The sequence below is a fragment of the Dendrobates tinctorius genome, unplaced genomic scaffold (assembly GCF_039654945.1).
Source record: "Dendrobates tinctorius isolate UK_male_01 unplaced genomic scaffold, ASM3965494v1 ptg000092l, whole genome shotgun sequence".
Lineage (NCBI taxonomy): Eukaryota > Metazoa > Chordata > Amphibia > Anura > Dendrobatidae > Dendrobates > Dendrobates tinctorius.
The window spans coordinates 6329338-6355255 of NW_027361760.1; the positions used below are offsets into that span (position 1 = coordinate 6329338).

The 25918-nt window shown below is 44.8% G+C and overlaps 1 protein-coding gene across 1 annotated transcript in view; it reads left to right on the forward strand.

Moving 5' to 3' along the window:
- The window catches only part of SHC2 (SHC adaptor protein 2), a 486073-nt gene that overhangs the window by 144649 nt on the left and 315506 nt on the right, over positions 1-25918 (forward strand). Inside the window, exons 2-4 of the mRNA XM_073586301.1 lie at positions 19872-19942; positions 20627-20687; positions 20800-20919. Of these exons, the coding sequence (XP_073442402.1) occupies positions 19872-19942; positions 20627-20687; positions 20800-20919 (252 nt within the window). The remainder of the gene's footprint in view (positions 1-19871; positions 19943-20626; positions 20688-20799; positions 20920-25918) is intronic.

Here is a 25918-nt window from a genome sequence, read left to right on the forward strand (position 1 = left end):
ATAAAACAATTCTTAAAGTTCTGGTGCAGCAAGCAGAAATAGATAATATTAATGATATAATCTCATATATTAGAGCCTAATAGCATGTTAAATGAAGCCTGCAGCGACATTATGCACAATGAAATAGATGAAACCTAGACATTGCTGGTTTTCCCATTATGATCTCCTCAGAAGGAAAAAATCCTTCCTAAAAATAAATGATGTGGGTATAGAGAGGATCAAGTAAGGGAAATACACCTCATGGCTAGAGAATTAAAGCAATAACATATTTACCAGAATGAAAGAATCACCCAGGGTTCCCCTTAATGCGCGTTTCGATGAATATCTTCCTCAGAAGAAGTGCCAGTACCAGTCATTTTATAGTTCTTATGTTTGTCACCCAGTGTCATGCTATTTTCCACTTTCTGTATAGTTTGCTGTTTCTTTTTTTTTTTTGTGTTATTTAATAAAATTTGAATATTTTATATAATATCCTTGGAGGACCTTTTTCTCTATAGTGTTTATACCCCCAGAGATCTAATTTGGAGAACCATTGGGTCACAGATAACTGGCTACATAAGTCTGGGATGAGGGGAAGTGGATAAGTGTTCCTAACCGTTATCTTTTTAAGTTCCTGGGTGCCACGGGTGACACACAAGGCCTGATATGCCCTTTGTGGAGACTCTCAGCTATGTACTCCTTCATGGCTTGGCGCTCAGACCAGGACAAATTGAACAATCGAGCCTTAGGTAACTTGGCTCCGGGTATTAAATCAATGGCACAATCGTAGGGTCTATGTGGTGGCAGCGCCTCAGCCTCACTTTCGGAAAATACATCTTCGAAAGCCTTCAGGTACTCCGGACTACCTTCCAGACGACACAGATACGGTTTTAACAGAGTTAACCAGAGGCCCCAGGTTACAACATTTATCTTTGCATCCCCATTGAGTGCTCTCCCCCGTCACCCAATCAATGGTAGGATTATGACGTCGTAGTCAAGGCATCCTGTTGTGAGTTCATTTTCCCCTTCACTACTGAGGCCCGATGAACTCCCTCTTCTGGTAAAGAAAGGTAGTGAGCCTGATTATCAAACACCTGAGCCTAATGATGATGACTGGCTGAGTGGAGTTACTGACTGGATATAAGGCTGCCAACGCCCTTCTGCCCTGCGGGTGATTTCTCTGTGGGATCCTTGGAGACCAGTCTGAATTCCTGCTCTTCTAAAGCTAAGTTTTCTGCTCGGCTTTTTGCATTTGTGCTTTGACTTTGTTTTTCTGGATTTCTGCCATTCCCTGCTGGGGTGAGCAGAATTCCTTTAGCTCTGTCTTCTGAAAATACCTGAGTGCTGATTTAGTTTTTGAAGCCTAGCTGCTTCAGGGTCTTTTTCCATATCAGCTTGTTGGCTTATGTCTTTGATAGGGTTTTGGCAGATTGCAGACAGCAACCTTCCTTTCCTGTTCTGTTTAGTTAGCTTGGGCCCCATCGTTTGCTCAGCCTATCTTTCTATCTGTGTGAGTGTTTTTTCATCTTGCTTCACCGTCATTATATGTTGGGGACTGCCTTTTACTTTGGGGTCTGCTCTGGGGCAGTTTAGATTTCCTTTTCTGTCTTTAGGCTATTTAGCTCTCCGGCTGTGATCGAGGGGTCTAGGGCACCGTAGGAACCCCCCACGGCTACTGCTAGTTGTGTTGATAGGTTCAGGGGTCTGCAATCTGATAGTTGCCAACTTCTCTGGTTTTCTGGACGTAGCTTCTATTTTTGTGTCTGCCTCCTACGGTGACTCAATCATAACAGCATCCCCAGTATCAGTCCTGTAGGCAAGTTATCTAACACAAGACAAGTTAATTTTTCCGCATAAGTGGGACCCACTTTCAGAGAAAAAAGTTCAGACCTAAAACTGATACCATCCCGGGTAAGAGAGGACGAGTCAATTGCCACAAGTTTAACAGGATCCTGAAGCCTGACTGTCCCTATCTTATTAAGAGTCATAATCCGGGTTAATCAGGTTAACAGCAGAGCCACAGTCAACAAAGGCGATTGTCTAAACAGGGCCATCACCAAGTTCCAGTTCCACACGAAGCACAATTTTTACAAGTGAGGAAAAAGGTACCTGAAGGTCTGGGTAGTAGTATGCCGCCAACTGCTTCTCCCGGCGGCATCTTTCCTTCTCCTCACAGGTGACAGTGCTTACCTCCATAGTCTCAGGAGGAGTTTGGGTCTCACCTCCACTGGAGAATAAAGATGTTTCGAGTTGCATAACACCTCTTGCCCGCAGTCTGCGATCCATACGAACCGCTTATGTCATGGCATCCTCCAGGGAGTCAGGTGGAGGATGAAGTGTCTGGGCATCCTTCAGACGTTCACACAGGCCTCTACGGAACAACCCCCGAAGGGCGGCATCACTCCAAGAAATCTCAGCTGCCCATCACCTAAATTCAGAACAGAACCACTCGACCGAGTGCTTCCCCTGACAGACACTCATCACCTTGACCTCAGCCAAACGCACTATCCAGCTCATCGTAAATATGCCCTAAGACCTCAAAAAATGCATCCACAGTCATTCTCTCCGGGGCAGAAGAGGAAAGAGAAAATGCCCAGGCTTGCAAAGTCCCCCTAAGCGGGGACATAACCACCCCCACCCTCTATTTCTCATCCCCAGAGGCGTGGTCTCAAGGAGAAAAAGAGCTTACAGCCCTCCTTAAGCGCTCTATATTCATTTTTGTTACCAGCAAACGTATCTGGTAACTTAACTGGGGATTCGGGTGAGGCTAAAATGAAATCTCCAGTCCCCACTTGCTGAGACCCAGCATAAAGCACCCCCTGGACCAAGCCCGCTACCTGCCGTTAGGACTGGGCCAGAGTTTGGTGTTCCAAACTTAGCTTCTGCAGTGACTGAGTCAAGCATTTCACCTGCTCAGATAAAGCATGCATTGGGTCCATGCTGCAGAAGGGAGAAAAAAAATAGTTCACGGTCAGTTATAATATGAGGAACACCGCACTGCACTTGCTCACTGAGCCAGTGCGCATGTCCTGAATAAGACAAACTGTGCTCTAAGATACCTGTAGGGCGGGGCAGCAGCCGTGCAGATGCGTGCGAGACCAACAGGACCTGAAGCGCGTGACTTCTGGGGGCGTGGCCTAAACTCCTGACAGCTAGGAGCTGCAGGAAAACACCTAGAAGGGTAACTACAGGACGAAGTTACCAAGGGGCATAGACAGAGACGTAAACAGAACAGGCCAGGGTCAAAGCACGAGATAGCATGACAGTACCAAAGATTAGACAGAATGGATAGTCAGGATGTAGCCAAGAAGTCAGAAACCAGAGAAACAGATATACAGTACAGAATCAACAGGCAAACTCACAACAGGGGACAGAACCGGGTCAGAACCATATAAGCAAGCTAGAAGACAATCAACAGGCACAGGTACACAGGGGTCACCACACTTGGCCAAAGGCAAAAGTATAACTGACGGGGATTGGTTTCCCAGGGCCGTAAGAAGCTCTCCTTGAACCAAGGAGAGGCCACAATAATTAACCCCAGGCATGCAGGTCAAAACCTGCACTGGGATCATGACACATGGATTACCAATATTTTACCACCAGGAGGAACCATGTACTGCAATTAGCCTATTCTTCAACCCCCACCTAGGACATACAGAGCTTGCTGTATACCATTTTGAGAGCTGGACATGAAAGTATACTGGTGTAACAACACTGTTGTCGGGTGACCCCCCAGGGGCTCCTTCCCTATCACAAAAGCTAGGGTCACCCTAGTTCACCCTGTTCCCCAGAATACTTCTGATCGTCAAGACAATGGAGCTACATGTCTTACCATAGCTCCTGAATCCTCCCTCAGTCTGTACCCTTCACGTGCTCGACACTCCATAGTCAGCATCTATAGTGGCGTCCGCAGGTGCGACGCTGCGCGTGCAGAAGGTCTAGAGGGACTCTGACCCCGTGTCCTTGGGGCAGAGTTCTATGACCGCTTTCTGTGCACTCTGTGGCCGGTCTCTGTGAGCTAAACAGGCACCGGCATTTATGTTCTGCGGTAGCGTGGCTCTGTGAGTAAACAGAGTTTGCTTCTGTTCACATTGGGTGATGTTAACCCATGTGTGACCTTTTGTACACCATTTTATACTTCCACCATTACTAAGCAGCAGTTTACCTCCCCTGCTCGGTGGTCCCCGGGCTGCGAACGCACCTTACTATTATTTTATTATTTGGTGCGTTCCGCTAGCCCTAACATTATACTAGCGCCAGGGTCTGGCTAGTAATGGCGGACAAACAGCAACTGCTGCAGTACATCTGGCAGCTGCAGGGCAGGTTGGCAGCTCTCGAGCGTTCAGCCTCAGCTGTGGATGTTACTGCGGTCACTGTTCAGGCAGCCACGGAGGCTGTCTCCCGTGTGACCACTGCCATCCCTGCCCTGACTTTGTCCCGCCTCCCACTGCCCGAGAAGTTCTCGGGCGATAGTGCTTCTTGTAGGGGTTTCGTGAGCCAGTGCTCTAAACTGCTGGAGCTGCTGGCAGCACGATTCCCCTCCGAGCGGGCTAAGGTGGGATTTATTATTTCCCTCTTGTTGGGCAGGACTTTGGAGTGGGCCACACCGCTGTAGGAGCGTCGTGTTCATGTGGTGCAGAGTGCGTCGCAGTTCTTGGGCACTCTGAAGCAGGTCTTCCTGGGACCGCAAGTCACCCATGACACCGCGCTCTGGCTGCTGGCATTGTCACAGGGCTCGTCCATGGTCAGCCACTTACCATCCAGTTCCGGATGCTTGCCTCGGCGTTAGAGTGGCCAGATAAGGTCCTCATCCTGGAATTCTGGAGAGGTTTGGCTGACCATGTGAAGTACGCTCTGGCCACCAGGGAGATTCCTGCTACACTGGAGGAGCTTATCACCGTCTCCACCCATATAGAACTTCGCTTTGCCGAGCGAAGGTTGGAGCGGTCCAAGTGTAGGCAGAGGTTTAGGTTGGCACCCAGTTTTGCTAAACCTCTGAAACCTCCCGATCGGGCGTCCGAGTGTCAGGGGGCTTCCCATGAGGGATCCAGGCCCCGGTCCGCTCAAGTCCCTGTGTTCTGTCATGGTTGCCGGCAGTCCGGTCACCTTGCCAACCGGTGCCCACAGAGGCTGGGGAAATGCTTGCATATAGTGGCCTTAGGATGCGACTCAATAGAATCCACAGCGTTTTCCTCCAAGTTGTCCTTTAAGGGGACACTTGAGTTTAGTTCTTCCACTCTGGCGGTGGAGGTTTGTGTGGATTCAGGAGCGGAGGGAAATTTTATATCATCTGCCTTCGCTCAACGGCACGCAATACCACTGGTTATGATATCTAAGCCAGTCACCATCAGAGTAGTGAACGGCGCGACTCTGCCCTCACAGATTACGCACCAAACCGCTCCACTGATACTCTCGGTGTCTCCATCTCATCAGGAGACGATATCCCTCCTCGTCATGCCCAAGGGTATCGACCAGGTCCTTCTAGGGGTCCTGTTGTGAGTTCATTTTTCCCTTCAACACTGAGGCCCGAGGAACTCCCTCTTCTGGTAAGGAAGGGTAGTGAGCCTGATTATAAGGCATCTGAGACTAATGATGACTGGTTGAGTGGAGTCTCTGACTGGATATAAGGCGGACGACGCCCTTCTGCCCTGCGGGTGATTTCTCTGTGGACTTCTAGGACACCAGTCTGATTCCTGCTCCCCTAAAGCTAAGTTATTTGCTTTGCCTGTTGCATTTGTGTTTTGTTTTTGTTTTCCTTGCTTTTCTGGATTCTGCCATTCCCTGCTGGGGTGAGCTGATTCCCCTTGTGCCTATAGCTCTGTCTTCAGTATATGCCTGAGTACTGACATAGCTTTTTGAAGCCTAGCGTCTTCAGGGCCTTTTTCACTGTCAGTCTGTTGGCTCTTATTTTCATAGGGTTTTTCACGGATTGCAGACAGCAGCCTTCCTGTCCTTTCCTATGTAGTTAGTTTGGGCCCCGTCTTTGCTCAGCCTATCTTTCTGTCTGTGTTAGTGTTTTCATCTTGCTTCACCATCATTATTTGTGGGGGGCTGCCTATTGCTTTGGGGTCTGCTCTGGGGCAGTTTAGATTTCCCCTTTCTTTCTTTAGGCCTATTTATTTCTCCGGCTGTGATCGAGGGGTCTAGGGCATCGTAGGAACCCCCCACGGCTACTGCTAGTTGTGTTGATAAGTTCAGGGGTCTGCAATCCGATAGCTGCCAACTTCTCTGGTTTTCTGGACTTAGCAAGCATTTCTGTTTTTGCCTCCTACGGTGACTCAATCATAACAGAATCAACCGCCGTACCGCAGATCCTAGGGTACTCAATAGCAGGAAAGAATTGTAAAGAAAAAAAAAAAAAAAAAAGTGTGTATATTTTTTCCTCTATATCTCTGAGGCCGTAGGGGGAATTTTTTTTTTCTCTCAATGGAGATAAAGCAATTGTCTGATCGTGTGGAGCAGCTAGCTGCGAAAGTGCGGGGAATTTCCGCCTACCTTGCTCATTCACATGCTGCTGAACCAAAGATACCTACACCTGATGTATTTTTTGGGGATCGATCTAAATTTTTGAATTTCAAAAATAATTGTAAACTATTTTTTGCCTTGAAGCCCAACTCATCAGGGAGCTCCGCGCAGCAGGTTAAAATTGTCATCTCTTTGCTGCGTGGAGATCCCCAGGATTGGGCGTTTTCTTTGAAACCAGATGATCCTATTCTGACTAATGTGAATGCATTCTTTCAAGCCTTGGGGTTGTTGTATGACGAACCTAATGCCATTGATCAGGCTGAAAAGACCCTGCTGGCATTGAACCAGGGTCGAGATTCTGCAGAATTGTACTGTCAAAAATTCCGAAAGTGGGCGGTACTTACTACCTGGAATGATAATGCCTTGGCTGCTCTCTTTCGGAAGGGTTTGTCAGAAGCCGTAAAAGATACTATGGTGGGATTTCCTGTTCCCTCTGGTCTGGACGATTCTATGTCATTAGCCATTCAGGTTGATCGGCGTTTGCGCGAACGCAAAACTGCATGAGAGGTGTTGCCAACTGTAGAACAAATGTCTGAACCTATGCAATGTGATAGAGTTTCGTCCAAAGAGAGCAGCGTCAGGAGTTCAGAAGGCGTAATAAGTTGTGTTTTTTCTGTGGAGATGCCTCGCATATTATTTCTGTCTGTCCTAAACGAGAGAAACGCTTTGCACACACGTTTTCTGTTGGTGGTGTTCAACCTAAGTTTCTTCTTGCTATTACTCTGATCTGCTCCCTGTCCACATTTTCCGCCAAGGCTTTTGTGGATTAGGGGGCAGCCCTAAATCTAATGGACTTGGATTTTGCTAAACGTTGTGGATTTCCAATGACACCTCTGCAGACGCCTATCCCTTTGAGGGGGATTGATGCTACTCCTTTGGCTAAAAATAAACCTCAGTTTTGGACCCAGGTGGTAATGTGGGTCGCCCCAGACCATCAAGAAAATTGCAGGTTTTTGGTGTTGCATAATCTGCATGATACCATTGTTCTGGGGTTTCCCTGGTTACAAATTCATAATCCAGTTTTGGATTGGAAATCTGTGTCTGTGGTGAGTTGGGGTTGTCGGTGTGCCTTTAATGAGGCTCCAGTGTTTTCCACCTCTCCTCAGTCGCATGATGTTCCTGATTATTTGGCGGACTTTTATGATGTATTTAGTGAGAATGAGTCTGCGTCTCTGCCTCCTCATAGGAGTTATGACTGTGCAATTGAGCTGAGCCCGGGGTGTAAATTTCCCAAGGGTCGGCTCTTCAATTAATCTGTACCCGAGCACGAGGCTATGTGATCCTATATTAAGGAGGCGTTGGAGAAGGGTCACATTAGACCATCCTCGTCACCCTTAGGTGCCGGGTTTTTTTTTGTAGCCAAAAAGGATGGATCAGTAAGACCTTGTATTGATTATCGTGCCCTCAACAAAATTACTGTTAAATATCAGTATCCGTTACCCCTGATTTCGGATCTATTCTCCAGAGTTAAAGGTGCTTGCTGGTTTACCAAGCTTGACCTCAGGGGGGCGTATAATCTTATTCGCATTTAGCATGGGGATGAATGGAAGACGGCGTTTAATACTCCGGAGGGACATTTTGAGTACCTGGTGATGCCTTTTGGGATCACTAATGCCCCTTCTGTCTTCCAGTGTTTCATGAACGATATTTTCCAAGATTTTGTCGATAAATTTTTGATTATCTATCTGGATGATATTTTGATTTTCTCCAAGGATTGGGATTCTCATGTGGAACATATTCGGACTGTGTTCCGGATCTTGAGGGAGAATTCCCTGTATGTCAAAGGATCTAAATGCCTTTTTGGAGTACAGAGGATTTCTTTTTTGGGATTTATTTTGTCTCCGTCAACTATTGAAATGGACCCGGCCAAGGTACAGGCCATTTACGATTGGTTCAGCCCACTTCTTTGAAGGCCCTCCAGAAGTTTTTGGGTTTTGCTAATTTTTATCGGAAATTTATAGCAAAATTTTCTAGTATTGCCAAGCCATTGACTGATTTGACTAAGAAGGGTGCTGATGTGTTAAATTGGTCTCCGGAGGCTGTTTCTTCCTTTCAGGAGCTGAAGCGAAGATTCACCTCCTCCCCGGTTTTGCGGCAGCCTGATGTCTCACTTCCGTTCCAGGTAGAGGTGGATGCTTCTGAGATTGGTGCAGGAGCTGTTTTGTCCCAAAAGGATCCTGTAACATCTAAAATGAATCCCTGTGCTTTCTTTTCCCGAAAGTTCTCTCCATCTGAACGTAACTATGATGTGGGGAATCGGGAACTGTTGGCCATGAAATGGGCATTTGAGGAGTGGAGACATTGGTTGGAGGGAGCTAAGCATCAAGTCGTGGTCCTCACTGACCACAAGAATTTGATTTACCTAGAGTCGGCTAAGCGCTTGAACCCTAGACAGGCTAGGTGGGCCTTGTTTTTTTACACGTTTTGATTTTGTGGTTTCTTTTCTTCCTGGAACTAAGAATGTCAAGGCTGACGCCCTCTCAAGGAGCTTCTTTGCTTATTCTCCTGTGGTGACTAAGCCTGCTACCATCTTAGGCGAAGGGGTGGTTCTTTCTGCCATCTCGCCCGATTTGAGACGTGCTCTGGAGGAGTTCCAGGAGGACAAACCTGAGCGTTGTCCCAGTGGAAAGTTGTATGTTCCTGACCAGTGGAAGAAGAGAGTGATGTCTGAAGTTCATTGCTCTGCTTTAGCTGGTCATCCAGGTATTTTTGGTACTAGAGATCTGGTGAGTCGGTCCTTTTGGTGGCCCTCCTTGTCTCGTTATGTCAGGAATTTTGTGCAGTCCTGTGGGACGTGCTCCCGGTCTAAATCGTGTTCTCGCTCTAATGGGTTGTTGATGCCTTTGCCTGTCCCCAAGAGGCCATGGACCCATATTTCAATGGATTTCATCTCTGATATGCCTGTCTCTCAAAGGATGACTGTTATTTGGGTGATTTGTGATAGGTTCTCTAAGATGGTTCATCTTGTACCACTCCCGAAGTTGCCGTCCTCTTCTGAGTTGGTGCCCCTGTTTTTTCAACAGGTGATTCGCTTGCACGGGATTCCTGAGAACATTGTATCTGACAGAGGAGTTCAGTTTGTGTCTAGATTTTGGAGAACTTTCTGTTCCAAGCTGGGAATTCAGTTGTCCTTCTCCTCTGCGTTTCACCCTCAGACCAATGGGCAGACAGAGAGAACAAACCAGACCTTGGAGTCATATTTGAGATGTTTTATTTCCGCTGATCAGGATGATTGGGTTTCATTTTTGCCCTTGGCCGAATTTGCTTTAAATAATAGAGCTAGTTCTGCCACTTTGATGTCACCTTTTTTTTTGTAACTTTGGGTTTCATCCTCGATTTTCTTCAGGGCAGGTGGAGCCCTCTGCCTGCCCAGGTGTTGACACTGTGGTGGAGAGAATGCACCAGATCTGGGACCAAGTGGTGGATAAGTTATCTCTCTCCCAGGAAAAGGCCCAGCGGTTTTCCAACCGACATAGGACCATTGGTCCCCAGTTTAAGGTTGGTGATATGGTGTGGTTATCATCAAAAAATATTGCTATGAAGGTGGCTTCTCCTAAGTTTAAGCCTAGATTTATTGGACCTTACAAGATTTTGGAGATTATTAATCCGGTCTCTTTTCATTTGGCTCTTCCTGTCACATTTAAAATCGATAATGTGTTCCATAAGTCTTTGTTGAAGAGGTTTGTTGAACCTGTTGTTCAGGGGGTGGCACCTCCAGATCCTGTATTGGTTGAAGGTAACATGGAATATGAGGTAAAGTACTGGATTCCCGTCTGGCTAGACGGAGACTCCAGTATTTGGTTAAGTGGAAGGGTTATGGTCAGGAGGATAATTCCTGGGTCCCTGCCTCTGATATTCATGCCAAAAGATTGGTGCGTGCCTTTCATCGGGCTCACCCTGATCGCCCTGGTGGCGTGGTTGAGGGTTTGGTGACCCCTCCTCAAGGGGGAGGTACTGTTGTGAGTTCATTTTTCCCTTCAACACTGAGGCCCGAGGAACTCCCTCTTCTGGTAAGGAAGAGTAGTGAGCCTGATTATCAGGCATCTGAGACTAATGATGACTGGCTGAGTGGAGTCTCTGACTGGATATAAGGCGGACGATGCCCTTCTGCCCTGCGGTTGATTTCTCTGTGGACTTCTAGGACACCAGTCTGATTCCTGCTCCCCTAAAGCTAAGTTATTTGCTTTGCCTGTTGCATTTGTGTTTTGTTTTTGTTTTCCTTGCTTTTCTGGATTCTGCCATTCCCTGCTGGGGTGAGCTGATTCCCCTTGTGCCTATAGCTCTGTCTTCAGTATATGCCTGAGTACTGACATAGCTTTTTGAAGCCTAGCGTCTTCAGGGCCTTTTTCACTGTCAGTCTGTTGGCTCTTATTTTCATAGGGTTTTTCACGGATTGCAGACAGCAGCCTTCCTGTCCTTTCCTATGTAGTTAGTTTGGGCCCCGTCTTTGCTCAGCCTATCTTTCTGTCTGTGTTAGTGTTTTCATCTTGCTTCACCGTCATTATTTGTGGGGGGCTGCCTATTGCTTTGGGGTCTGCTCTGGGGAAGTTTAGATTTCCCCTTTCTTTAGGCCTATTTATTTCTCCGGCTGTGATCGAGGGGTCTAGGGCATCGTAGGAACCCCCCACGGCTACTGCTAGTTGTGTTGATAAGTTCAGGGGTCTGCAATCCGATAGCTGCCAACTTCTCTGGTTTTCTGGACTTAGCTAGCATTTCTGTTTTTGCCTCCTACGGTGACTCAATCATAACAGGGTCCCCTGGTTGCTGTACCACTCTTCCCATATAGAGTGGTCCTCGGGGAGAATTCTTGGCCATGTGAGGGTAGATGTCTGAGGGAGTGTGTCAAGGTTGCCTCCACAAAGGTCCTCGCAGATCTTTCCTCGCTCCCCAAACATTATCGACAGTATGCGGACGTGTTCTCCAAAAAGGCGGCGGAGACCCTTCCACCGCATCGCCCCTATGGCTGTCCTATTGACCTCTTGCTGGGTGCGGAGCCTCCCCGGGGTTGAGTCTACCCCTTATCTCTTCCGGAGACAGAGGCCATGTCTCAGTATATCAGAGAGAATCTGGCAAGAGGCTTTATTAGGAAGGCAGTGTCACCTGCAGGGGCCGGGTTTTTCTTCGTGCAGAAGAAGAACGGAGAACTACGTCCATGCATAGATTACAGGGGTCTTAACGTTATCACCGTTAAGAACAAGTACCCTTTGCCCCTGATATCTTAGCTTTTTGATAGGCTGCGGGGAGCGAGGGTCTTCACTAAGCTGGATCTGCGGGGTGCTTACAGTCTGATTCGCATCGGTGAGGGAGACGAATGGAAGACAGCCTTTAACACCAGGGACGGGCATTATAAATAGCTGGTGATGCCCTTTGGGCTCTGTAATACTCCTGCCATCTTCCAAGACTTTGTGAACGACATCTTACGGGATATGCTCACCAATTCGGTTGTAGTCTGTCTGGATGATATCCTCATCTACTCTCCAGAGATAGACTCCCACCGGAAGGATGTTTGCAAAGTCTTCGATCTCCTACGGGCAAACTCCCTATGTGCCAAGTTGTAGAAGTGTGTGCTTGAGCAGGAGTCCTTGCCTTTCCTGGGCTATATCATCTCAGCCCAGGGGTTGGCCATGGATCCTGCCAAACTACAGGCGGTGATGGATTGGCAGGAGCCTCACTCCCTCAAAATGGTGCAGCGCTTTATGGGATTTATTAACTACTACAGCCAATTCATCCAGCACTTCTCGACTTTGGTAGCTCCCTCAGTTGCCCTCACCAAGAAGGGAGCGAATCCTAAATTGTGGTCAGAGGAGGTCTCCAAGGCCTTCCTCTCCATCAAGTACCACTTTGCTAGTGCTCCCATTTTACATCGCCCCAATGTGGATAAGCCATTTATTTTAGAGGTGGATGCCTCATCCGTCGGTGCTGGAGCAGTCCTGTTCCAAAAGGATGCTCAAGGTCGGAAGCATCCTTGCTTCTTCTTTTCCAAAACCTTCTTGCCGGCAGAGAGGAACTATTCCATTGGGGACAGGGAGTTGCTAGCCATGAAGTTGGCCTTTTTTGAATGGAGACACCTCCTGGAGGGGGCTCGCTATCCCTTCCAAGTTTACACTGACCACAAAAACTTAATCTATCTCCAAACCGCCCAGTGGTTAAATTCTCGCCAAACCCGATGGACTCTCTTCTCCTGGTTCCACTTCACCCTACATTTCCTTTCCGGTGAGAAGAATGTCTGGGCCGATGTGCTCTTTCGCTCCGTGGTGTCAGTGGAGGAGGAACCTCGGTTAATTGTACCATCTGAGAGCCTGAGGACAGTGGCAAGACTTTTGTCCCTGCCCGTTTGCGTCCGGAGGTCCTCTCTTGGGCTCACGCATCCAGGGTGGGTGGACACTTTGGTACTAAGGGGACGGTTGAGCTTTTGGTGAGGACGTACTGGTGGCCGCTCGTGGCGTCAAATACTATATTCAGGCGAGCATCTCGTGCGCCAAGAATAAACCTTCCCAGCAACGACCCGCTGGGTTACTTTACCCCTTACCGGAGGCGGACAGACCCTGGGAGATGGTTGGCATGGACTTTGTGGTGGGTCTACCCAAGTCCAGTGGTGCAGCACAGTAATTTGGGTCGCCACCGACCATTTTTCTAAAATGGTGCACTTGGTGCCTCTCTCTCGGCTACCTTCTGCATATGGCCTAGCAGTGTTGTTCATCAAACACGTTTTTTGGTTACATGGCATGCCATGCCAGACAAGATTGTCAGTGACCGGGGTCCCCAGTTTGCATCTTGGTTCTGGAGAGAGCTCTGTCGCTTGCTCAGTATTGAGCTGAATCTCTCCTTGGCCTATCATCCCGAGACGAACGGGTTGGTAGAGAGGGCCAACCAGACCCTGGTCACATATCTCCGACCTTTTGTCTCGGCCAGGCAGGATGACTGGGCATCCTTGCTGTCACGGGCAGAGTTCGCCTTGATCAACACTGTGGCCGATTCCACCAGCCAGACCCCATTCCTCCTTAACTACGGCCAACATCCTCGTGTTCCCATGCCCATGCCATCCACCGACTCTAGGGTGGCAGCACGTGATATTTGGGACCGCACCCAGGATGCTATTCGGGCCTCTAAGGAGATAATGAGGGCCTCTGCGGATGCACACTGGTGTCCTGCTCCCACCTTCTTCCCTAGTGACTTAGTGTGGCTCTCCGCCCGTAACATTAGGCTGCGAGTTGAGTCCACTCCTCATTACATTGGTCCCTTTAAGGTCCTCGAACAGATCAGCTCGGTGGTCTATCGTCTGGCCCTTCCACCACACTTGGCTGTCTCTGACACCTTCCACGTGTCCCTCCTTAAACCTGTCGACATGTCCCAGTTCTCCGAGTCATCTTCCGGGACATCAGACCTGTCTTCAGCCGAGTTTGAGGTCAATGACATTGTGGGATGCAGGGTGGTGCATGGTGAAAAGCTTTATTTGGTGGATTGAAAGGGTCATGGTCTAGAGGCTCGGACCTGGGAGCCAGTGGAGAACATCCATGCTCTGCTCCTTATTGTGGCATTTGAGCATGGCGAGGCTCAGAGGGGAGGGGGCACTAGGAGGGAGGGTAATGTAGGTATCAGGTTCCTGTCGCTGCACAGCAGGAATCCTGAGCCTTGCATCCGGCAGTCTCCCATTCCTCTTCTGCCACAGAGGAACCTGCTCAGCAGACTCGTCGATCCCGGCGCGCTGCTCAAACCAGCTCTGTGGGTTTGGTTGCTGCTGCCAACTCTGGCCCAGCTATAGCAATGCATGATGGTCAGCAGCGAGCTACTCCAGGAACTAAGTCCTCCTTTCGGTCCACTGAGCATGCCCGTGGGACGATCTCTCATTGGAAATCGGAGGTCACATGCTCAGGTCCTTCTCCAGCTCAGATTGGACCATCAGAAAGGTCAGGAAGGTCCCGGAAGGACGCAGCTATAAAAGGTTTGCATGGTCGCTCGTCCATGCGCTAGTATAGACTGGATTATCAGACTATGAGGAGTGAGTGTCGTATGCAAGTATGAATGTCTCTGGTGAATGACTCATTAAGAAACCCCTACTCTTGGTATGCATGTGTTGTGCAGCCTAGCCTGTTAAGCGCCCAGGCTTAGGTGTAGGTAGGACAGAGTCTGACAGGCATCAGTGTCCACGGTGCACGTGCTCGACACTCCATAGTGGTGTCCACAGTTGCGACGCCGTGCGCTCAGAAGGTCTAGAGGGACTCTGACCCCGTGTCCTTGGGGAAGAGTTCTGTGACCGCTTTCTGTGAGCTCCGTGGCCGGGTTCTGTGAGCTAAACAGGCACCGGCATTTATGTTCTGCGGTAGCGCGGCTCTGTGAGTTAACAGAGTTCGCTTCTGTTCACACTGGATGATGTTAACCCATGTGTGACCTTTTGTTCACCGCTTTATACTTCCGCCATTAATAAGCAGCAGTTTACCACCCCTGCACGGTGGACCCCGGGCTGCGAACGCACCTTACTATTATTTTATTATTTGGTGCTTTCCGCTAGCTCTAACATCTGTAAGATTAGGTGAGCTCCATGCACTCACATTAAAAGAGCTCTATACTATTGTAACAAAATGTCCATATCAAATACAAATGGTAGCCAATTCTAGTCACATGTCTGCAATACAGGAAAGATGTATATCTTTGTACCGTGTTAGCCAGTAGATAGAAAAATATTCAGAATTGAGAGTCCTCAATGGTTGATACCTCTTAATGGCTAACTGAAAAGATGGTAACACATTGCAAGCTTTCAAGACTACTCAGGTCTCTTCATCAGGCATATACTAATACAAAATCTGAAGAGTCACATATTTATGCACAATACAGCACAGAAAAAATGCAATAGATGAGACAAGTGACGTGAAGCAGAATTATGATTATGGGAGAGAGAGAAACATAAAAATTGGACCAGTTCATAGATAAGGAGTCCAGATGTTTTATTGTCCTCTGATTGGGGTCTCCTAATGTGTTGTGATGCCCCCACAAGGTCTTCGGAGCAAATTCCTTAATTGATATAAAAATACATAAATCCATGCAATATGTGGGGGTAAAACACTGTTTGAGCACATGGCAGAGCTTGGAAGGGAAGGAGCACCATTTGCAGAATTGGCTGGAATTGAGATCAGACGCCATGTTGCATTTGGAGAGCACCTGATGTGCCCTAACAGTGGAAACCCCCCCAATTCTAACTCCAGCCCTAACCTCAACACACCCCTAACCCTAATCTCAGCCCTAACCCTAGCCCTAACCCTAACACTAACCCTAGCCCTAACGGGAAAATGGAAATAAATACATTTTTTAAATTTTATTATTTTTCCCTAACTAAGCGGGTGATAAAGTGGGGGTTTGACTTACTATTTATAGCGGATTTTTATTTTTGGCAGCTGTCACACGCTAAAAGATGCTTTTTATTGTAAAAATAGTTTTTGCCATCACCACATTTTGAGAGCTATAATTTTTCAATATTTTGACCCACTGAGTCATGTGAGGTCTTGTTTTTTCCGGGACGAGCTGACGTTTTTATTGGTACCATTTTCGGGCACGTGACTTTTTTTTATGACTTTTTATTCTGATTTTTGGGACGCAGAATGAACAAAAACCAGCATTTCAAGAATTTCTTTTGGGGGGTGCGTTTACACCATTCCGCGTGTGGTAAAATTGATAAGGCGGTTTTATTCTTTGGGTCAGTACGGTTACAGCAATACCTCATTTGTCTTTTTTTATGTTTTGGCACTTTTATGCAATAAAAACAATTTTATATAAAAAAAATAATTATTTTTGCATCGCTTTATTCTGCGAGCTATAACTTTTTTATTTTTTTCTGTGTGGCAGCTCGTTTTTTGTGGGACAAGATGACGTTTTCAGCGGTATCATGGTTATTTATATCCGTCTTTTTGATCGCGCGTAATTGCACTTTTCGTTCGGCAGTATGATGATAAAGCTTTATTTTTTGGTTTGTTTTTTATTTTTATTTTTTAAGGGGTTCGCTAAAGGGGTTAACTAATGGGACAGTTTTATACGGGCGGATCGTTATGGACGCGGCGATACCAAATATGTGTACTTTTGCTTTTTTTTATTTCCAAAAAATGAATCTATTAGGGAATATTTTTTATTCTTAAATTTAGCGATTTTTTTATAAATTATTTTTACATTTTTCTTTTTTTTAATTTTATTACAATGTCCCAGGGGGGACATAAATGTCATGTGACAGAACGCTAATCTGTCACATCACAGATCGTTGTGACAGATCAGCGATCTGTCAAAGGCAGTGCAGAAGGCTTCCTCGTGCCTGCGCTTTGCAGGCACTGAGGAAGCTGGCTCCCTGCAGGCCCCTGAAGGTCCCCGCTGCCATTTTGGATTCGGGGACCTGCAGGGAAGGAGACCCCCGCACCAGCGCTGCACATTGCGCTGCTGTGGGGGTCTCAGGGAAGCACGGAGGGAGCCCCCTCCGTCCCGATGCCTCCCTAAACCCCCGGTACACTGCAATCGTGTTTGATCGCAGTGTGCCAGGGGTTATCGTGTCGGGGGCGGTCCGTTACCACCCCTGACACATAGTGCCAGGTGTCAGCTGTGATAATCAGCTGACACCCGGCCGCGATCAGCAGCGCTCACCAAGTGGGCACCGCTGATCGCTATGACGTACTATCCCATCCCTGGGAATTAAGTCCCAGGGCACATGGACGGGATAGTATGTCACATGGCAGAAAGGAGTTAAGTAATTATTATTGTTATTATTACTAACTCCTTCGACCCCGAGCCTGTTTTCACCTTCCTGACCAGGCCAAATTTTACAATTCTCACCAATATCAGTTTAGGTAGTAACATCTCTGGAAAGCTTCAACATAGCATTGTGATTGAGATTTTTTTTGCGATACAGTGTACTTCATGTTAGTGGTAAATTTATGCCAATCTTTTTTGCGTTTGTGAAATTATTAGAATTTTGATGAAAATTTTGCAATGCTCTTAAACCAGATAGTTATATCACATAAAATAGTTGATAAATAACTTCACATAGGAATCATTTTTGAAACATAATTTCATTTTGTTCAGAATCTAAAACAGTTAAAATTTGATCAGCAATTTCTCAATTTTCCTACAAAACTTACAAGACCAATTTTTATAGGGACCGCATCACATTTGAAATTATTTTATGGGGTCTATATGACAGAAAATACTCAAAACTTATACCATTTTAAAAACTGCACCCCTCAAGATGCTCAAAACCACATTCAAAAAGTTTATTAACCCTTCAGGTGCTTCAGAGACATTAAAGCAATGTGGAAGAGAAAAGTGAACTATAATTAACTACAAAAATGTTTATTTAGCCAAAAATTTTTCATTTTCACAAGGGTAACAGTAAAAAAAAGCAGCATAAACTTTATGCAATTTCTCCTAATTATGCTGATACCAAATATGTGGTGGAAAACTATTGTTTGGATGCACGGCAGGGCTCAGAAGGGAAGGAACAACATTTGACTTTTGCAGTGCAAAATTTGTTGAAATAGATAGCAAACGCCATGTCACGTTTGGAGAGTGCCTGATGTGCCTTAACAATGCAAATCCCCCGCAACTGACCCAATTTTGGAAACTGCACCCCTCAACTAATTAATCTCCTGGCATCGATTAATATGAAAGTGACTGAATACCCAATTTTTTTTTTACAGGAAATGCAGTCATGAGATCATCATAGAGTATTTTAGTTACGTGAATTCTGTGGCCAGTGACTTTTATTTCTTACACTTGTGCTCAAAAGTTTACATACCCTGGCAGAATTTTTGCTTTATTGGCCTTTTTCCAGAGACAATCAATGATAACACCTAAACCTTTTCTCCACTCATGGTTAGTGGTTGGGTCAAGTCATTTATTGTCAAACTACTGTATTTTCTCTTTTTACATCATAATGACAACCAAAAACATCTAAACGACCCTGATCAAAAGTTCACATACGAAATACTGTGTATTTCCCCCTCTAACATCAATGACAGCTTGAAGTCTTTTGTGGTAGTTGTGGATGAGGCTCTTTATTTTCTCAGATGGTAAAGCTGCCCACTCTTCTTGGCAAAAAGCCTCCAGTCCTGTAAATTCCTGGGCTGTCTAGTATGAACTGCACGCTTGAGATCTCTCCAGAGTGGCTCAATGATATTTAGGTCAGGAGACCAAGATGGCCACTACAGAACCTTCACTTTGTTATGATCTAGCCAATGACAGGTAGATTTGGCCTTGTGTTTTGGATCGTTGCCATGTTGGAACGTTCAAGTATGTCCCATACACAGTTTCTGGGCTGATGATTGCAAATTTATCTTCAGTATGTGCTGCATTCATCTTTCCTTCAACTTTGACCAAGTTTCCTGCGCCTTTGTAGTCACACATCAGCAATCAACCTCCATGCTTTACAGTAGGAATGGTGCTCCTTTCATCATGGGGCTTGTTGACCTCTCTCGAAATGTAATGTTTATGGTGGTGGCCAAAAAGTTCAATCTTGGTCTCATCACTCCAAATTACCTTGTTCCAGAAGTTTTGAGGCTTGTCTCTGTGCTGTTTTGCATATTGTAGGCAAGATAATTTGTGGCATTTGTGAGTAATGGTTTTCTTGTGGCGGCTCGATCATGCAGCCCAGTTTTCGTGAAGTGCATCCTTATTGTGCATCTTGAACATATATTCCCTGAAAACACTAATCTTTAATTAATCCATTGTTAAAAAACACCTACCCAGTGAATACAAATGGTTAGATACCAAAATAAAGAAAAAGACCAATAAAATTCTACAACATCCTGCGATAAGCCTATTCCTGAACCTGTCTGTCCGTGGTCATTTGCACCCTATAAGAGCGATATTTTTTTTGGCGCCTCCACACTCAACGAGGACTATCCCTCACTACAGATATAGTAGTATTCAAATTCAAAGTTAATCATCCATCACTATGATAAGTACTCTAGACAGATGCTATTACTCATGATATATGATCATTCTGGCCTCTTGTGTGATTCTGTGGTCAGGTATTCATTTCACAGTAGATATAGAGAATAAACATAAACCCAATATAAGACAGTGAACTTATCATAGATAAGATGTACCCTAACGCGTTTCCTGATTGTCACGTTTCATCAGGAGGCCCAAATCATGATAGCGATGATAAAAGATGCAGGATGCCATGATGGATGAATAGCTAGGCTGTCTGGTATCACAGTGCAATCCTGTTCAAATTGAGGTTTTGGTCTATATAAATTTGAAAACAAGTAATCTTAAAAGAAAGATCTTAAACAGTGGTTTCATGTACTGTATGTAAAGTGCTATTATCTTTTCAATTGGCAACTTCATTTAACAAGGTTAAATATTCTGTTATGTTATTTTTCAACTTGTAGTATATGGGTTGCATTGAAGTTCAACGTTCAATGAGGTCTCTGGATTTTAACACAAGAACCCAAGTGACAAGGTTGGTAAGAACAAAAACAGTTAAAGTTTTCCCACCAAATACATTTAGAACCAACAGTATTTTCATGGTGGGTGATAAATGTATGAACTGTTGGGGTCTGACCACTGGCATCACCATCACTTCTCATGATAGCGGTTCCAAAGTTCCTTATGTAAATCAAATGAAGGTCCATCCTATTCATCTGTCTTCACTCTTCACATCTTCATTGCACTCAGTAGCACTTGGTAACTGCACTTAGACAAATACTGGCTGATGAATGAATCAAACAGCTTTTTTGAAATGCCCTATTTATTATAATGATGGCTGGATGATACATGACAAGCACGTTCTACTCATTGGGTTTCCCGTATTTCCTTATAGTAAGCTTGCGAGCAGCCCCCCCACTCCTCCTGTAACTGTTGAACTATATGTTACTTTGCGATGTCTTTTTTTTGTTTATACGTGTCCCCACTTAATTGTAAAGTGCAGCAGAATATGTTGGTGCTGTAAAATAAAATTATTATTATTATTACATGTACACTAGTTTTCTGGCACAAATTAAGCTATAGTTTGGGCACCTTTAGCTTAGGAAATCTCCCCCATAAACATTATGTAGACACTCAGTTTTGATTGTCTGTTTTGTAAGTTATTTGATACTAAAATTGTTAGATTTTATATTCATGCTCTCTAATTGTTATGTTGCAGAGAAGCCATCAACAGACTTTATGAGGCAGTCCCTGGAGTGAGAGGGACCTGGAAGAAGAAGGTCGGTATATTGACTTGTTTGATCACAAAGAAAAAGATTGTGAACACCCTATACATTAGAAATGATGCCATACATAACATGCCATGTTTTATATATTGTTCTTTCTTTAAAGGCACCCAATAAATCTTTAGGATCAATCTTGGGTAGGAGCAATCTTCGGTTTGCAGGAATAAGCATTGCTATAAACATATCCGTCGAGGGACTGAATCTCAGTATACCAACAACTCGACAGGTAGCTAGTTTCCTTTAGTCCAATTATTTTGCATTATTTCTGTATAATCTAAATTATGGAATTCCTCCATATATTTGATTTTGTAGGTTTATATAAACTTTTTTATAACATCTGGATAATTCACAAAACATCATAATCTAGTGTCAAGCCTGTATATATAGCATTATGTCTGAATATACAAGCTGTTTTAAAGGTGTTTTACTATTAATGCAAATTATCAACTATCCCCTGGCTCTGGATTGCCAAATTTGAATTGAGAATTTTCCCCTGCTCTATTAATTGTTTATGGGACAGCTGGAAATACCTGAGCACTGATCTCTACTACCTCTATCAGACCCATTGCCATCAGCAAATTATCATCTATGAGTTGGAAAATATAAAACAGAACCTGTAAGGATGATCAGACCCCCCCCCCCCCAAACAGTGTGTAAGGTCATGTTGCTCTCTGAAGATTACATCATCTACACTGTTACTAATTAATTCTGTTGCTCTGCTGTTTTAATAAATATGGCTTATGTGCTCTGGGCATGACCGGAGCACTTCCTAAGCCTCTGCCTCCATGGCTCTCTATTCACTGCCCATCCACAGCTGCCTATACTTCTCTGATAGCTCACTAACTACTCAGTGAGCGGTCAATCAGGGGAAGCTGAGTCTGGGTGGTAGATTCAGGTAGGAAGAGGCTCTAGAAGTGCTTTGATACTCCCTGAGCACTTAAGTTCATTTGCATATTAATTAACTGCACTTTTTCAGTCAAGGAGCAACACATTGCTTCAGAAAGAGTGTAAATGACAATCTCTTCAGAAAGCAACATGACTTTTTAAAAATTTTGGGGGTGAAGTGGTGGATTGATCATTGTGATAGATTTACTCTAAGTTATTTACAACCTAGAGATTCTTTAACCCCTTTACTCCCAAAGGTGGTTTGCACATTAATGACCAGGCCAATTTTTACAGTGCTGACCACTGTCATTTTATGAGGTTATAACTCTGGAAACTTCAACCTATCCTGGTGATTCTGAGACTGTTTTTTCATGACATATTGTACTTCATGATAGTGGTAAAAGTTCTTCGATATTCTTGCATTTATTTCTGAAAAAATGGAAATTTAGCAAAACAATGTTCTCCTGAGCATGCTGATACCCCATATGAGGGAAAAAAACACTGGGTGCACAGCAAGGCTCAGAAACGAAGGAGTGCCATTTGACTTTTTGAATGCAAAATTTGCTGGAACAATTGGCGGATGCCATGTCATGTTTGGAGAGCCTCTGATGTGTCTAAACAGTGGAAATCCCTCACAACTGACACCATATTGGAAACTAAATCCCTCATGGAACTGATCTAGATGTGTGGTGAGCACATTGAACTCTCAGGGTTTTCAAAAACGTTTATAACATTAAACCGTGAAAATAGAAAAAAAAAAAAATCACATTTTCCCCACAAATATGTTTTTAACCCCAAATATTGCATTTTCATAAGATAACAGGAAAAATTGCACCATACAATTTGTAGCACAATTTCTTCTGAGTACACCAATACCCAATATGTGGGAATACTACTTCCAGAACAACAGAAACCCCCTATATGTGAACTCATTTTACAAACTACACTCCCCAATGAATTCATCTAGTGATGCAGTGATTATATTGACATCACAGGTGAGTCACCGAATTGTATACCATTGAGCGGTGAAGAAAGAATAAATTACATTTTTATCACTAAAATGTGGTTTTAGCACCAAGTTTTAATTTTCTAAGGGCTAATAGAAATTTTTTTTACAAAAAACTGAGGTCCTTTTTTCCTGAGTGCGCCAATACCCTACATATAATCGGGAAATATTTTTCAGGCACAGCTCAAAACTCAGAAGGCAAGGAGCGCCAGATTTTACTCTTATGGTTTGCAGGTGCCATGACCCACTGGGAGAACCCATGAGGTGCCAGAACAGCAGAACCCCCCATAAGTGACACCATTTTACAAACTACACCTCTCAGTGAATTCATCTAGGGATGTAGTGATCATATTGACACCACCAATGTGTCACAGAATTTTATACCTTTGGGCAGAGAAGAAAAAATAACTACATTTTTAACAACAAAATTTTGTTTTAGCCCCAGATATTACATTTTAACACAAGAAGTGGGTAAAATCACACTAAAATTTGTCTAACAATTTCTACTGTATGTGGCAATACCCCACATGTGGCTGTACAGTGCTACTTAATCATGTGGAGAGACTCGGGAGGAGCAGAGCGCTATTTACCTCTTAGAGCGCAGATTTTCCTTGAACAGTTTGCATATTTCATATACAGAGCCCTCTAATTGCTAGAAGAGCAGAATCCCCCTCAGATTACCCCATTTTGGAAATTATACCCCTTTAGGAATTTATCCATAGGTGTAGTGACAATTTTGACAACAAGCAACAATGAATGTCCTGAGTGGCTTGCCTTTTTTGTGGATTGAGTTGAAGGTTTTATTGGGAACATTTTACATAATGCTTAGGATCACATTTATCCGGTGCTGTAAGCTGAGCACTTATTTTGGGGTTTCTCTCTGGGCGACGTGATTCAGAGGAAACTCCCAAGGGAACCATTCACTATAATTAGGTAGCAGAGTTACTCTGGACTCCATCTGGCCTTTGTTCAGTGGTATTCTTCTTTTCAGACGTGCACTAACTGTGCCCGGACACACTTTTATGCAATCCTAAAAAGACAAACACCACTGGATCACAGATCAGATGGCATCCACGGTGCCTCCATCTGCCTTTTTAAAGAGAATCTTCCTTTGAGGGTTCCATCGGAATCACATATTTCATAGATTTACATGGAAACTCCAGTGTAAGCGCTCAACGCAGAGCGCAGGATAAATGTGCACTGAGCCTTACTGCGCTCTTCGGGAGGCAGAATGAAAAAATCAACAGCAGGTGAAGAATTGGTTTTATTTATTTTTTACACCATTCCTCGTGCGGTATAAGTGATTAGGTGACTTTATTGCTCAGGTCAGTGTGATCACAGCAATACCAGATTTACGTATATCAGGTTTTTATGTTTGGCTGCTGTGACACACTAAAAGATGCTTTTTATTGCAAAACTATTTTGCCCATATTTTGGCACACAGAGTCATTGAGGGCTTGTTTTTTGCGGTACGAGTTGACGTTTTATTGGTATCATTTTCGGGCACGTGACATATTTTGATGGCTTTCTATTACGATTTTTGGGAGGCAGAATGAACAAAAACCAGCAATTCATGATTTTTTTTTTGGGAGGGAGGTTATGTCATCCCACATGTGGTACAATTGATAAAGCAGTTTTGTTCTTTGGGTCAGCAACTTCACTGAGTCCTGCATGTGTCCAACCTATATCATTCATCTTTGCAGCATATATAATGGTATTTAACTATTTCCAGCAACTTCACAGAGTCCTGCATGTGTCCAACCTATATCATTCATCTTTGCAGCATATATAATGGTATATAGTTATTTCAACTCACCCTGCTTGTCCCCTTATGCTATTGAGGTCAAGTAACTTTTCAAAGTGGTTTATGATCCATGCAGGCCTGGACACTTGTTTATCTGCTAAATACATTTATTGTGTCCTGCTGTCCTAACTTAGTTTGATTGATTGCAAAAGAGTAAGGAGAGAGAAAAAAAGAAAGGAAGATCTTAGAACTGGCCTTCTATAAATTCAGAGCTAGGCTGGGGATACATTTATGCAGGGGGGCATTTATGTACATGTAATCGAAGTACATGTATCAAAGTACGCTGGCAGTTATAACATGGCAGTTAGACAGGGCAGGAGACAGGCAAGACAAATAAATAAATCTATTCCCTGTACATTTGGACTACCACAAATATTTACCATATGCATTTGTATAACTTATATCCTGGCCGCTGCATTTACACTCATCCACTGCCCTTGCATTAACTCTCTACACTCGATCCATATTGGCCCCTCACTCCTTTCCTCTCCTATGTATAGCACTCATGCTCTTTTCACATTGCTACACAGCACAGATCCATTCAGTGCCCACCATTCAACATCAGAGACGCTCTAATAAATCACTTAACTATCTGCTCACTCTTTCTATCCTCTTTCTCCTAGTCGCAGGAGACATTGCTCCCAACCCTGGTCCCCCGTGTTATAGAAAGTCAAACCCCCCAACTGCTACACTCAGAAACCCCTCTAATCTTATTAATATTCCCTGCCTGCCATCTGTCTCTCTTAATTGTGCCCTTTGGAATTCTAGCTCAGTGTGTAACAAACTCTCCTTCATTCATTACTTTTTCCTTTCTAATTCTGTTAACCTTCTGGCTCTTACTGAAACCTGGATCCAGCAGTCAGACACTACCGCTGCTGCTGCTCTTTCATATGGTGGACTACACTTCTCTCATACCCCAAGATCAGACAATAGAGCAGGTGGAGGCATTGGTCTGCTCCTATCACCAAAATGTACCTTTCAGGTTATCCCTCAAGTACCCTCACTTGTCTTCCCTTTTGTGGTCCATGCCTCAGACTCTACACTCCCTTCTCCATGCGAGTGGCGGTGGTATATCGTCCTCCCATCCCCTCCCATCAGTTCCTGGATCATTTTGCCACTTGGCTTCCACATTTTCTCTCCTGTGACATCCCTACCCTCATCATGGGCGATTTCAACATACCCATTGCTTTTCCCCTCTCCCCATATGCTACTCATCTTTTATCTCTAACTTCCTCTTTTGGCCTTTCGCAGCTTACTAATTCTCCAACGCATGAAGATGGAAACTCCCTCGACTTGGTCTTCTCTCGGCTTTGTGCAGTGGATGATTTTTGCAAACTCCCCTCTCCCGCTCTCTGACCACAACCTTCTTTCATTCTCTATCAAGAACTGCCAGGCTGCTCAGGTCACCCCCACTGTCCATATTTATAGAAACATACAGGCCATTAGCACCGAGAAACTTATGAAGAACTTGCAGTCTTCATAGGCCCCTATCTCCTCCCTCTCATGTCCTGATTCTGCATTGAAGCATTA